General features: G+C 49.5%; 2 protein-coding genes across 4 annotated transcripts; one reads left to right on the top strand and one right to left on the bottom strand.

The window, feature by feature from the left end:
• Positions 1 to 2,939: 2,939 nt before the first annotated feature.
• Positions 2,940 to 11,047, bottom strand: LOC126642163 (protein SCO1 homolog, mitochondrial). Of its 3 annotated transcripts, none has more exons than XM_050319568.1 (6): positions 11,029 to 11,047; positions 10,519 to 10,609; positions 9,494 to 9,691; positions 8,524 to 8,616; positions 8,295 to 8,410; positions 2,940 to 3,304 (listed from the first exon to the last, which is right to left on the bottom strand). In XM_050319568.1, the coding sequence occupies exons 2-6, from the start codon at positions 10,547 to 10,549 to the stop codon at positions 3,176 to 3,178; spliced, it is 567 nt and encodes a 188-aa protein (XP_050175525.1). In that variant the 5' UTR covers positions 10,550 to 10,609; positions 11,029 to 11,047; the 3' UTR covers positions 2,940 to 3,175. The 3 variants fall into 3 exon arrangements, with proteins under 3 accessions (XP_050175525.1, XP_050175523.1, XP_050175524.1); XM_050319566.1 differs by lacking the exon at positions 11,029 to 11,047 and adding an exon at positions 10,899 to 10,976; XM_050319567.1 differs by lacking the exon at positions 11,029 to 11,047 and adding an exon at positions 10,706 to 10,734.
• On the top strand, positions 10,924 to 13,331 carry ADPRM (ADP-ribose/CDP-alcohol diphosphatase, manganese dependent). The gene is made up of 3 exons (XM_050319573.1): positions 10,924 to 11,479; positions 11,971 to 12,087; positions 12,694 to 13,331. Exons 1-3 carry the CDS (start codon positions 10,927 to 10,929, stop codon positions 12,978 to 12,980), a joined length of 957 nt encoding a protein of 318 aa, XP_050175530.1. The 5' UTR covers positions 10,924 to 10,926; the 3' UTR covers positions 12,981 to 13,331.
• The last annotated feature ends 7 nt before the right edge of the window (positions 13,332 to 13,338 follow it).

Below are 13,338 nucleotides of genomic sequence, written 5' to 3'. Positions count from 1 at the left end.
AAATACATGGGAGGGGTCATGTGGAGTCACAAAACAGAAAAAGGAGCATCTTGTGGTAGGACTGACTTCATTACAGAGCCAGCACTTGTTGCACAGATATGAGGTAAGCAGTAGCTGTTTAGCAGCAATTTACCATTATCCAGCAATCACAGAATCATACAACCAGCCAGGTTGGAAAAGACCTCTGAGATCATCAAGTCCAACCCTTGATCCACTACCCCCGTGGTTACTAGACCATGGCACCAAGTTCCTTCAGGAACTAGTCACTTTTCACTATTTCTTTCCTATTGCCAGTAACAACTGATCAGAACCTACTGCAGATCATTGTGGTGAGCAACAGGCCCTCTCTTGATATTTTTGCATGAGTGTCTCCTTTACATCAGCTAAACCCCCTCCCTCTAAACTCCTCCTGCTGTGGAGCCTGCACATGCCCCTTTGTGCTTCCCTTCCATGCAGACAGCAGAAGCACAGTGATTTTGGGGAAGGCTCGAGGAAACTGCCTTGCTTTTCATACCCTGGGAAACAGAGGGGTAGTCAGAGCCCCCAGACACCAAGGGAGGGTTCAGTGAGCTTTCACACTGATGTGGGAAGGAAGAAATGCCCACATGGCACAAAGACAATGCTGGCATGTCAGTGCCTGCTGCTGATGGAGATCCCCACGCTGCCACAAGAGACAGGAACCCAGGCCATGCCCTGTGCCTGGAGCAGGCTACCTTACAAACTCAAACCATGCCTCTACTCAGTATCAGTTACATAAAAGGCTTTTAAATAAATACACCCTCCCTCTCCCTTAGCCCCACAATCAACCCTCTGCACTTGAACCTTCAAAATAGTCTTTCCTACTTCTTTTGGAAGACAGATATGGCTGAAAAACAAGTATTATAAGTCTTTCCATTCCCTAAAGAGTCAATATCGAAATCCATCTTTTCTCCACAGGCTATGTTAAGTGCTTGGGAATAATTAGGAGAAGCACAGACTTCAAAGGGGCAAACAAAGACTCCTCCTGGATCAGCTGCTCCATTGCTTAGTCCCACTCCCACCATGTTTCCTACATCAGTATTTGATGCACATTGGCTGACAGGAAGCTCAGCATTCCCAGCAATGTTCACTGGCAGCCCAGACAGCCAACCATACCCTGGGCTGCATGAAGGGAAGCATGGCTAGCAGGTCAAGGCAGGGGATTCTGTCCCACTACTCTGCCCTGGTGGAGCTCCAGAGGTCTACAGCCCAGCTTCCACAGGACCATCAGCAGCAGGTCAAGCCATGGCCCATCAAGCCATGGCCCATCTTGTTTCAATACAAACTGGTCACAGCCACTTGCACAAGGAAATGCAGGGCCAAGAGGTGCCAAAAGTCAGCTCTGTAAGGGAAGTTGGGAAATTCGTTACCTCCAGGATTGTGGGGAAAAACAAACATTGAGGAAAGGGTCTTCTGAAACAATGCTGACACCTGCAAGCCCTCCATGAAAACGAAGTCATTATTGCCAGGGTACCACTTACCACAGACACTAATACCATTGATAACACATTGGACTTGACACACCCTCTTATTGATAGAAGAGTCAAGTGCGAAATTTCCTTTGGAACCACTCCTATTGCCTACTGCAATCAACCCAGCCAGCACAAAGAGATAAAAAACCCCCTTAATTTCCTTTTCAGTTGTTGAGGTTAAGCCTACCAGGACACTTTTTAAAAAAAAGTCCAAATGTAAACTGATTAAAAAAACACAAATTGCTTTAAAAGAAAAAAAATCCCCTTCTTTAAACTATGTAGTATTTGAGAGGCAAAGAAAAAAAAAATCCTATCTTGGAACTTTGGGAACCTTCCTTCCTTGAGAGAGCTTTACAAGAACTCCATGTGAGACATACTCTATCACAGCAACATTCCAGGCACCCTCAGGAGGCACCACAGTACGGGGCAGTTGATGGGGCCTGCACTACTCAGTTGTGGTTTAGAACTGCTCTGGAACAGGTCAAGTTTACTGTTTTTCACAATTTTGGAAAGACAGAAATTTTCCATGGACCTTGCACCTTCCCTTGGACAGGAATGTTCTCTCCCACACTCAGGAGAACACCAGTGCTACCTGCAGGAACACCTGTGTTTAGCCTAAGACACTCTGGGACTCACACCAAGAACTCTTCTGGTTTGTCTCCTGTGGGTCTTTTGTGGGGTTCAGCTGCCTTAAAAAATCACCTTGGGCTTCTGGTGTGCACGATGAGAAATAAATACTGCTTTTTAGAAAGAAGGAAAACAGAGCAAGAACATTAAGCTAGACTGGCATACAAAGTTGTGATGATATTCCAGGCAAACCTAACTAAGGAAAGAAAAATATATATTGCCTATACAAAGAAATCTTTATTTTCAAATGCTGCACTGCATAAAATGCATCTGATTGCCAGCCCTCTGCATGGACACAGCCCCCTCCACCCTCCTATTTCCCTGCTCAGCACAATCAGAGCAACTATGCACACAATCATTTACACCAGAAGAAAAACTTATTTGCAACCCATTTCTCTTTTCCTTATAAGTGAACAGTGTTCACCTGGAAAAATCAGCAGAAAAACCCTTTCATTTGTGCATTCAGATGAAGAGATCAGGCACACTACAGGGCTGGTCTCAGGCATGGAAACTGCCAGTGCTTTCTGTGCTCTTCACCTCCTTAACCTGAATAAAGGAGCACTCTTAAGGCTCTCCTGCTTGTAATAGTGCAACTGCCTCTCCCAGAAGGCAAGACAGTACAGAAAAAACAGAGGGCACAGCTCCTCTGAGAACGCCATGGCCCCATGGCTTTTCACCAAGCAATCCTCCTGCAGTGACCATCCTTTGCTGGTGCCTTGCCAAGAGATACCAGCTAATTTTACCAGCAGCACACACATTCTTCCCAAATGAAAAGTGCTATGAAAAGTGCTTTCCATTCTTTGCTCCCAACAATGATTCAGAGAAGTCCCCAATTTCACTTGGTAGCCTAGATCGTGCTGCAAATAATATCCACAGGGAAGGCTCTGCAGAGCTCTTTGGTAATGGCAATTTGCAGAAACAGGATTGCCTCTCGTTTGGAAGAAAGGAGGTGTGTTGTGACAGGATGTTACACTTGTGTGCTTCTGGTTTAACTCCAGTGTCCAACCACAGCCAAACCCACAGGTGATGTTCACAGCAATCATTGAAGACCTTGTGTTTTAGGATCTGTATTTTCTCATGTGTGCAGCAATAGAAGCGGAAATCTCGGTGCTCCTCTTATTCTGGCCATAATAGTCCACAAAGTCACCATCAGGCCCCAGGAGGTACATTATTATTGTGTGATCCACCTGCGAGAGAGCACAACACAGCTTGGTGAAAGAGATCACAGAATCACACACCACCAGGTCAGAAGGGACCTCATGGATCATCTGGTCCAACCTCTCTTGGCAAAAATACAGCCTGGACAAGATGGCCCAGGACCCTGTCCAGTCAAATTTTAAACTTATCCAATGTTGGGAAAACTGCCACTTCCCTGGGGAGATTATTCCAATGGCTGACTGTTCTCTTTGGGAAAATTTTTCCTCTTGTGTCTAACTGAAATCTCCCCAGGGTTAAGTTGTACCTATTGTGCCTTGTCTTTTCTGCATGACTCCCCCAAAAAAGGGAGCTTCCATCTTCTTTGTAGGCACCCTTTAAATATCGGAACCTCCTGCACTTCTGCGTCAGCAGCAGCAGTGTCTAGCTCAGCCTTTGGCAGCTGCAAACTTCTCCCCAAGAAGGTAAAGCAAGACAAGGAAAACCTCAGCATCACTGCTGCTCTTCTCTCAGGCACATGCTGGCATTGCTGGGGTGTCTGTGCAGGGCCAGGAGCTGGACTCATTGATCCTTGTGGGTCCCTTCCAACTCAGGATACTCCATGATTCTGTGATCACCTCAGGACCCCTGCTGGTTTTACCCAAGAAAATAAACAGAGAAAACTCGTTGCACCCTCAGAATGTGTGCAGAAATACTCTCAGCACACAAGTCTTGCTTAAGAGAGGGTCCCTTCCTGCAGCCCTAAGGCTGATGGTCTTCTCCCAGTTTCCCTCTGCTTCTCATGATGCTCTATGATGCCCACAAGGTATTCACGCTCCTGCTGCTAACAGAATGTAAATGCAATATAAACAGGAGTATTTTATTAAACCAAGCTCACTGCTGGCAAACAGCAGGATCCAGCACCTCACCGGGATGTGGGAGTGGAGCCAGGAGCGCCACGGGATACAGGGACAAGCAGGGCAGGGGCCCCCCCTGCTGGCCCCGAGACACCCTCACACATGGATGTCCCAGCATTCCCACCGGATTTATACCAAAATTACAGAATATGGCGAGTTGGAAGGGACCCACAAGGATCATCCAGTCCAACCCTCAGCCCTGCACAGCCTCATCCCCAAGAGTCACCCCCTGTGCCCCAGAGGATCATCCAAACCCTCCTGCAGCTCTGGCAGCCTTGGGGCTGTGCCCACTGCCCTGGGGAGCCTGTTCAGTGCCCAACCAGCCTCTGGGGGAAGAACCTTTTGCTGAGCTCCACCCTGAGCCTGCCCTGACACAGCTCCAGCCATTCCCTGGGGGCTGTCCCTGCTCCCCCCAGAGCAGAGCTCAGCCCTGCCCCTCCTCTGCCCCTGCCCAGGCAGCTGGAACTGCAGGGACGTCTCCCCTCAGTCTCCCCCAGCTGAACACACCAAGTGCCTTCATTAACTCCACTGCACATTTATTTAAACGCCACTGCAAGCACTGTCTGCGCCCAACTGTGACCACACCTTTATCAGCAAAGACACAAAGTACTGGCAAAGGAGGCCACGAACCTGTGATTGCTGGGGATTGAAACACACCTGTGCTCTGACTTAGCTGTGTTTGAAATGAGAAATCACAGGAACATTTCCAGGACCACAAGCTAAAAGGATGCATTAAACTTAGTGGGATTTCTGCCATTGAAATAATTTTTCTCAAAATTTTTCTGACATGGGTTTAATTCAGATATTTTACTCCAGTTTCAAATTTCCAGGATCAGATCACAAAATCAAGTCGGAGGAGACAATTTTTCTTAAGCAAGATGAACCACAATTTATATCCTTCCAGTGGAAACTAGCATTAAAAAACCCTTAAAAATCAGGTTGCCTGCTCAGAACATCTTAACTCCCTGGGCTATTGAAGTTACATACAGTCAGAATAGAGGGCCATTTGGGTGCAAAAGACAGTTTTTCAAGCTGTGCCTGCCTGAAGCCTGCACTGTTCCCACTTCATGCTCTGAAGGTCAAAATTTGAGCTTCAAATCTTGTAAATCACAGACTAAAACACGTAAATTGGATATTCTGTTATTGGCAATTACGAACTGAGATTATTAAATAGTAACTAGTAATATTCAAGTAATACTTGAAAAATTCAAATAGAAACTATTACTTTTAAATGCTCATCTCAATGTTCCTTTTAAGTCGAAACAAGCAGCAAAGGCTGCAGTGGACTTGTTTTCCTTCCCCACCCCACAGCAGAGGAAAGAGAGCCCAGCCCTGCACAGACATCAGACTCCATCATCAGCTGGGAACACGTGTCCAGGCAAGACATAACTGGGAAAAAACCATACTGGAAGAACTGACAGAGTATAAATTACTTGGATGTGTCTCAGGTAGGCACAAGACCAGCCTCCAGCTCTCCCTCCCAGGCATGCTATTGTCACTATCCTGTTTTCACTCTGTTCCTGAGTGCTGTGTCCCCTGCTCTCCCTGTCCTGAGCATGCAGAGCCCAAAACCAAGAGCCTGTGATGAATCCTAGGGAGATGCAGGTATATTCTTCCTCCCTGGCACCACATCTGGGGCTCCTAAGCTGCTCTCCTACTTTCATCCAATTCACTGGCCTTTCTTCCTTGCTGTCCTTCCCTCCCCTCAGACTCACAGCCCTAACACAGAGCAGTGGTCCCCTCCTGGATCCTGAGTCCCTTCCCCTATGTCCAGGGCCACCCTCCAGCCTCCCTCCAAGCTGCTGTCATCCAATGGAGTTATTTTTCTTGGCTGAACCCCTGTACTGTCCCTTCATGGCCATGCCAGGATCTGGGTGTGCTTCACTAGAACCCACATGCAGTTCACTGGCCAAGCAGCAGCAACTCCTTCAGCTTTGCCGGCCTCTTTCCACCAGCTCTCTTCAACTTCAGTTCACTTATTTAGTGTCAGGTTCTCTGGAGTTCTTTCCCTCTCCTGAGCAGGTATCCTTTGCCAATCCTGTTCCTATAACCTGTTGTTGCATTCCCACCAGCCCCCTTCTAAAAGTCTGATATTAGGCCGTATCTTTAGATTGATTTCATGTTGATTTAAACTGGCGTTCCATTTCTCCATCCAAATACAGTGTCTTAGTCACAGGCTTCTGTATTTTTTCCAGTTGCCATTTCAAGTGAAAACAAGTTATTGATCTCCCAGCTCAGTGATGCAGAGCAGTGGATATCACCAGTGATTTCATCTTCTCTTCACTAAGATCATGTGCTGCTCTTGCTCCTTCTTTCCATGCACCACTTTTTTTGCTCCCCCAATCTTTTTGGATAATTTTTTTTTCGAGAGTCAGGTGGTTTTAAACCAGGTCTTTTAAAACAGATTAAGAATTGACAATACTGGATTAGACCAAATTCAATTTGCCTCAGCATGCCACCCCAAACAGTGGCCAAAGACAGTCCCTTTAGAGTATAAAACCAACACCAAAATATGTTACCTTCCTCTATTACCTCCCAGTTTCCAAACACTTTCATCTCACAGACTTCCTGAACTACACAAGATTTCTGTGCACATCATAACCCTCAAAAGATTGTTTTTTCCAAAGACTAAGAACAAGTCTCCCTGTGGACTTTCACCATTTGCACCTGCAGCAAGGGATGCCACTCCTCACATGCCCATTGCAATGAGAATCATTACCTTTCCTTTTGAATCTGTTTTTAGTTTCTTCCGATGCCCTCAGTTCTTGTAATGAAGAAAAAAAACAAGGCAGATCAAATAAGATGTAACCTCACTCTTCCCATCAACTGTACCTGCTTTACTCTTGCCACGTTCTGAGCAAGCTGGAAGACAGGAAGGTCTTGGCAGCAGCTCAGAGTCCTATAACCAGTCCTGTCACTTCCAGAGAATAAGATTTTGACTACCCAGTTCAGCCTCACTCAAACCTCATTTTCTTCCTTGTTACTTATGTATTTTATTCCCACTTAATTTAGCACTAATGAACATGGTCTCTCTTGCAGGCTGTTTGTCACAGGAAGATCCCCACAGTATTTGCAGGAAGATATCCAAGTCTCTTGCTTGGAAGACCCCATTCCTTGGTGTCAGTTTGGCAGGGAATGAGTTCTTACTCATTTTACTTCTCATTTCTCCCACTTCCAATTGCCTTATGTCATAGGTTTGAAAAGAGATGTTGGAATTTTTCCCTAAGGTCCCGTTCCCCCCACACATCTGTTTCTGATGAAGTCGGGGGGTATGGGGAATGCAGGAGCAGGGGAAGGGGGAGGTTCCCTGGAAGCACAATTGCCAGGGGCACAGCTGGGGAGTCTTTTGTTGGGAGGTTTTTGGTATTGTCTGCCCACTGGACAGAGCGGGAGCCAGGTTTTGGCCGCCCTCCTTTTCTTTTCCTGACAGGAAGGGTTTTTTTCCCACAGGACACCTCACAGAGGACGACTGAGAGAGACTGGCCCACCTCAGAGCGAGGTATTCTGCCTTTGAACTGCCTGTGTCCAAAAGGACTCTTTCATTGCTGGCTGCGAGCAGCTCTCGAGCTCCCGGGACATTTTACCTTCAGCTTCCCCCCCTTCCCCTTTGCCCTGCCCCGGGTTTCTTCCCCCTCCCACCTGGGGAACTGGGACTTTGTTTTGTTTCTTTTGAAAATTTTTGATTGCACCATTTGTTTTTTTATTCAGATTTTGTTAATAAAAAGCTGTTCTTTTCCTTTTCCACACTTCCACCTGAAGTTTCTTAATTTCTAAGTTGTAATCTTGCTAAACTAAAGACACCTTAATTTCCCAGTTCCATTTTCACCGTGGAGCACACAGGAAGGCAGCCAGTCAAATACATTACATTCAACTAACTGCCAGCCTTGCTAGTTCCTGTGCTACTGTCTGCAGGCCTGGGCTGGGACATGTTTCGAACATGCTTCAATGAGGTTCTGAGCTCGTAAGAGGACCCTTTGGTTCTGACTGAGACAAACTGCTTAAGAGATCAGTGCAACAAGGGCTCTGTCACCTGGGACTTCAGCACAGATCCAACAGCTGGTTTTAAAATCTATATGCTGCTCTTATCCACAGTTTTTCAGTAGGCAAAGGCCCTACTCTTACTTACTATGTAGTCATTGTCCTCATCCTTGGGGCCCTCGCTGTAGTACACACGATAAGCTTTAGCCACTTGGTCAATCTGTGCCCTGGTACCAGTCAACCCGACCAGCTTTGGAGAAAATTCTAGATAGAAACAAGACATTTACATATTTTAGTGAAAACAATCCCTTCAAGAGGCTCCTTTCCAGTGTTCTGTATTACATGCTATGAGACACAGAGGAAAAAAGCAGTAATACCTTTAACATATTTGGCAATGGCTTCTTGGTTGTCCCTCTCAGGATCGATGGTGATGAAGAGCGGGGTCAGATTAGGCAAAGATGGAATTTGTTCTGTGACATAAACAATTATTATTTATTTTACAAAACTAGAAATCATTTCTCATCTCCCTTCAAACAACCTCACAGCCAAGTAATATCAGTCCAAGCCCACCCTAAGGGACTAAAAAAAACCATTCTGTGCAGCTTAATTTATCTAATTTGTGAATGATTCAAATACTGTGAGATGCAATGCTCAGTGTCTGCGCTGGGAGCTTCCCTCCCTCCCTGCCCTGCTCAGGAGGGACGACAGAGTGGCTGTGCTGCAGCAGACATGGTGGTGTGATGCACATTTGGAAGCACAGTGGCTCACACAAGGGAAGCATGCTGGGATGGGGGAACGGGAGGAAATATGAAGACACAATTCAGGCTCTTTCCCTCATGTTCCAGCCAGAGCCTTGGCTGTATTTCCTTCACGTTAGTCTGTTTTCCCACTTGCTGGGTTTACCACTATCCCTGCCCCATAATTCTTCAGGCCATCTCTAACACATGGCCTTCCCCCTTCCTCCATTCCACAGCACAGCCACTCTGCATCAGGAGAGACTCTCACAGAGATTTGTTCTCAGGATGCACAAAACAGAGGGGAAAAAAATCCTAACAGACCTCACAGTCACTTCTAGGCAAAAATACAATGCACTGCATTCCCTGTGACCTGCCACCACCATGTTTTACTCCCAAGTCCCCTGTTATGGAAAGACCAGTGCTGTTATGTCAGACCCCAGTGACAGGCAAATTGATCTATGGATCACTTAGCAATTAATTCAACTAGCAGCCAACAGCGTTTTTTAAAGAACATCATCAGTTATCACCATTTGTGACATTTTATTAGAATAAACCTGACCCTCCCATAAACAGGACCTCTACACCCACTGAATTCCCTGAATTCCCATACCAATTTCATCTACCACTGCAATCATTTTCTCCAGTTCATCGGGACACACATCAGGGCAGTGAGTGAAGCCAAAGTAGATCAGCACCCACTGGCCCATGTAGTCCTCACTGGTCCTGGGCTGTCCCTCATGGCTCACGAGCGAGAAGGGCCCTCCCAGCAGCGGCTTCCCAATGCCTCGGTTACGTTCCTTCTCCAGCTCTACAAAACACAAGAGGAGATCAAACACATCCATGGCACAATCCCTACTGTTTCCCTGGCGAGCCTCGGAAGCAGCCAAGTCAGGCACCACACTGGGTCATGGGCACGGCACTGCCAGGTCAAGATCCACCAGCAGCTGTCATGTGTGCACCACACCAATGCACCAGTGTGCACCACACCAATGCACCAGTGTGCACCACACCAATGCACCAGTGTGCACATGGCTTCCAAAAAGCACTGCTTCTGGATAAAATCAAATATGTCACTACATTGCTTTGCAACAGAATCTCTTTCTTTATTGTTATCTGATTGCATTTTTGTTTAAAAAGAAAAGGGGGAAAACAGAGAGAAAGGTGGTTTCCCACCTGGCCTGGTAGGAAACAGAAAAAGCAGCATCCTCTGCAAAGTGAAGATACCCTAAGAGCTGTAACATCTCTGTTTCCAACAGTAAACCCATGAAAAGGAAAGGCGTGGGCATTTCCTGCAGGAGAGGGCTAAGTTCACGTGCCTCACAGAGGGAAGCAATGTGCCCACCACACCCAGCTCCGTGTCCGTGCTGCATCGCCGGGCACAGCGCCTGCAGCCAAGCACAACTATTCCAACCTCAGAATTTTCAAACGCTGAATCTTGCTTTTAATTTTTAAAAATTTTCCGCGGCCTTTCCGTACACAAAGGCGCGGAGCGGCCCTGTGCAAAGCTGTGATACCGAGATGTCCGAGCGGATAAAATACACCTGACCACAAAAAGTACATCGTCTGAGTACAAAAAATGCATCATCTGAACACGAGACGCGGCCCCGCCGCTGCTCCTCCATCGCTCGCACTCACCCTCCTCCTTGCGCCGCTTCACCGCCTTCATGCCGACCAGCAGCCCCCCGCCCAGCACGGCGGTGGCCGCCAAGGACCGCCACGACACGAGCTGCGGGGACAGGGGCTCAGTGAGCGCCGACGGGCAGGGCCGGCCCGCGCCCCACTGCCCTCCCTCCCTCTCTCCCTCCCTCACTCACTCACTCACCCGCCTCTGCCCGCCCGCCCGGCGGCCGCTGCCCGGCGGCAGCTGCGAGAAGGGGCGGCTGCGGGACGCGGGCAGCCCCGCCTGGACGCGCCCAGCCGGGCCCGGCAGCGGCCCCAGCGCGGCCTGGCCCCTCCGCACGACCCCGCCGAGCCGCCACAGCCCCCACCGCGCCGCCATTTCGCGCCGCCCGCACCGCCCCTTCCGCCCCGCCCGCGGCCGCCATGGAGGCGGCGCCGCGCGTCGCCTTCGGGGTCATCGCCGACATCCAGTTCGCGGACGCCGAGGACGGGCACGACTTCGCCGGCTGCCGGCGGCGCTACTACCGGCACAGCCTGCGCCTGCTGCGGGACGCGGTGCGGGCCTGGGCCGCCGAGAGCCCACCGATCGACTTCGTGCTGCAGCTGGGCGACAGCATCGACGGGCTGAACGCCCGGCGCGGCGAGGCCGAGGGCGCCCTGCGGCAGGTGCTGGAGGCCCTGGGGCGGCTGCCGGTGCCGGTGCACCACGCGTGGGGCAACCACGAGCTGTACAACTTCAGCCGGGCCCGGCTGGCGCAGAGCGGGCTGTGCAGCCGCCCCGCGGGGGGCGCGGCCGGGCCCGCGGACGGGCTGTGCCAGGCCTATCACTGCAGCCCCGCCGCGCGGCTCCGCCTCGTCGTGCTCGACGCCTACGACCTGAGCATCCTGGGCAGGGACCCCGACAGCCCCCGCTACCAGGAGTCCCTGCGGCTGCTGCGGGACAAGAACCCCAACGAGGATCTCAACAGCCCCGCAGGTACACTCGGCGCTGCGGGAGCGAGGGCGGGGCAGCTCCCGGGGCCGGCAGCGAGGCTCGGGCCGGTGCCCCAGGGCTGCCCACCTCCTCCTCCTCCCTGCGGTCACTGCGGCCCTAGGCGGGCACGGGAGATGCTCCCCCTTACCCGTGTTGTGCTCTGTGCCCCGCAGTGTCAGAACACGGGGTAGCTGTTGGTGAGGGGGCTGTTGCAGAACACCGACTTGTGCCCACCGCATCCCATGCTGGGGGGGAGACACACAAGAGTGGAAACGCTGTGCATACAGTGTGACCAAAACCCCTGAAAACACTAACAAAACACTTCTCTTTTGTCCAAGGAGGCTGGAAGTTTGATCCAAGAAAAAAAAAAAACAAAACAAAACATCCCAAATGTTAAGAGAGTAAACCATGTATTGTAAGCAGATTTATGTAAGGCAAGTAGAGGAGCTGTGGGAGGTGTATGCACCTGTGCCTAACCTTCTTCTTCACTGTAGGGCTCAAAGAACCTCAGTTTGTAGCATTTAATGGAGGATTTAGCCAAGCCCAGCTGGACTGGTTCAATGAAGTCCTCAAGTTCTCTGATGAAAACCAAGAAAAAGTTGTAGTTATGGGTAAGTGGATATGGGTGATATAGTGGTTAAGGGCGCGGCGCTGTCACCGCCGAGGCCCGGGTTCGTTTCCCGGTCAGGGCCACTCCTGGGCAGATGGAGCTCGTTAGCCCTTAAAGGCAATCCATCTACGTCCTGAGGACCTCGCTGCCACCATCCAAGCTCTCTTAGCCCCGGCAGATGAACCTTAGGATTAAAGGGTGGGCTCAGTTCCGCGCACACTGTGTCTCACCTAAAAAATCCAATGCGCTGGCTGGAAGGCGTAAAGACCTTCCCCGGATCTTCGCTTGCGAAGACTGGCCATTATTATTACAGAATGGTTTGGGTTGGAAGGGCCCTTAAAGATACCTAGTTCCAACCCCTGTATTTGAGGGAGGTATATATTCCCAGAATATATTCCTGGAATATGTACTGGGAACAGCTGGTGTATGTGAGTTGAGGAAAACATGTAGCTTTGCAGCTCCGCTGAGATACAGATGTAACCTGTGAAAGCGCAGGACAGACCCTGTCCATACTGGGGGGAACTTTCTGCACAGGCTTGGCTGAGCTTCCCAGCAATGAGGCAGACTTTGTTACAGTAACTCTCCTGTTTTTTTCCCTCAACTGCAGGTCACCTGCCCATTCACCCCGATGCTTCGGACAGGGTGTGCCTGGCCTGGAATTATGAAGCTGCCCTGTCTGTCATCCACTCCCACCGGTGCGTGGTCTGTGTCCTCGCGGGGCACCTGCACGACGGGGGGTACTGCCAGGACTCCCATGGAGTTCATCACCTCACCTTGGAGGGGGTAATCGAAACGCCCCCAGAAAGCAACGCTTTTGGGACTGTTTATGTCTACGAAGATAAAATGGTACTAAAGGGAAGGGGCAGAATTGCAGACAGAGTTATGCAGTTCTGAAATGCCAGGTAAATGCAGATTGCTCTTCAGGAAGGACTCGGGATAAAAATGTAGGGGATTCAGCTCACTGGTTGCAGAAAGGCGCATGGCTGATCCTTATTGCTTTAGCTCAGGCAGGCATTTTTCTCTTGGATACAGGATTTTAGAAATTACGTTTCTGTAAGGAAAGCCTGATTTCCTTGTGGAAAATAGAGAAGGCCAGTAACTGAAATACTTGAACGCAGAATATTGACTTGAAACACCCAATCCAGACTGGATTGTTACTGTGAAGAGATGCAAACCATATTATGAATATTGTCAAAAAAACACCCCGTTATCCTCTCAGTGAGCATTAAAGCGTGCAGAGTTGTAGCTGCCC

Source organism: Myiozetetes cayanensis, unplaced genomic scaffold, assembly GCF_022539395.1.
Source record: "Myiozetetes cayanensis isolate MyiCay16 unplaced genomic scaffold, myiCay2020 scf22, whole genome shotgun sequence".
Taxonomy (NCBI): Eukaryota; Metazoa; Chordata; class Aves; order Passeriformes; family Tyrannidae; genus Myiozetetes; species Myiozetetes cayanensis.
Note: the sequence above shows the minus strand (reverse complement) of the source record. Positions and strands in the feature narration are given on the sequence as shown.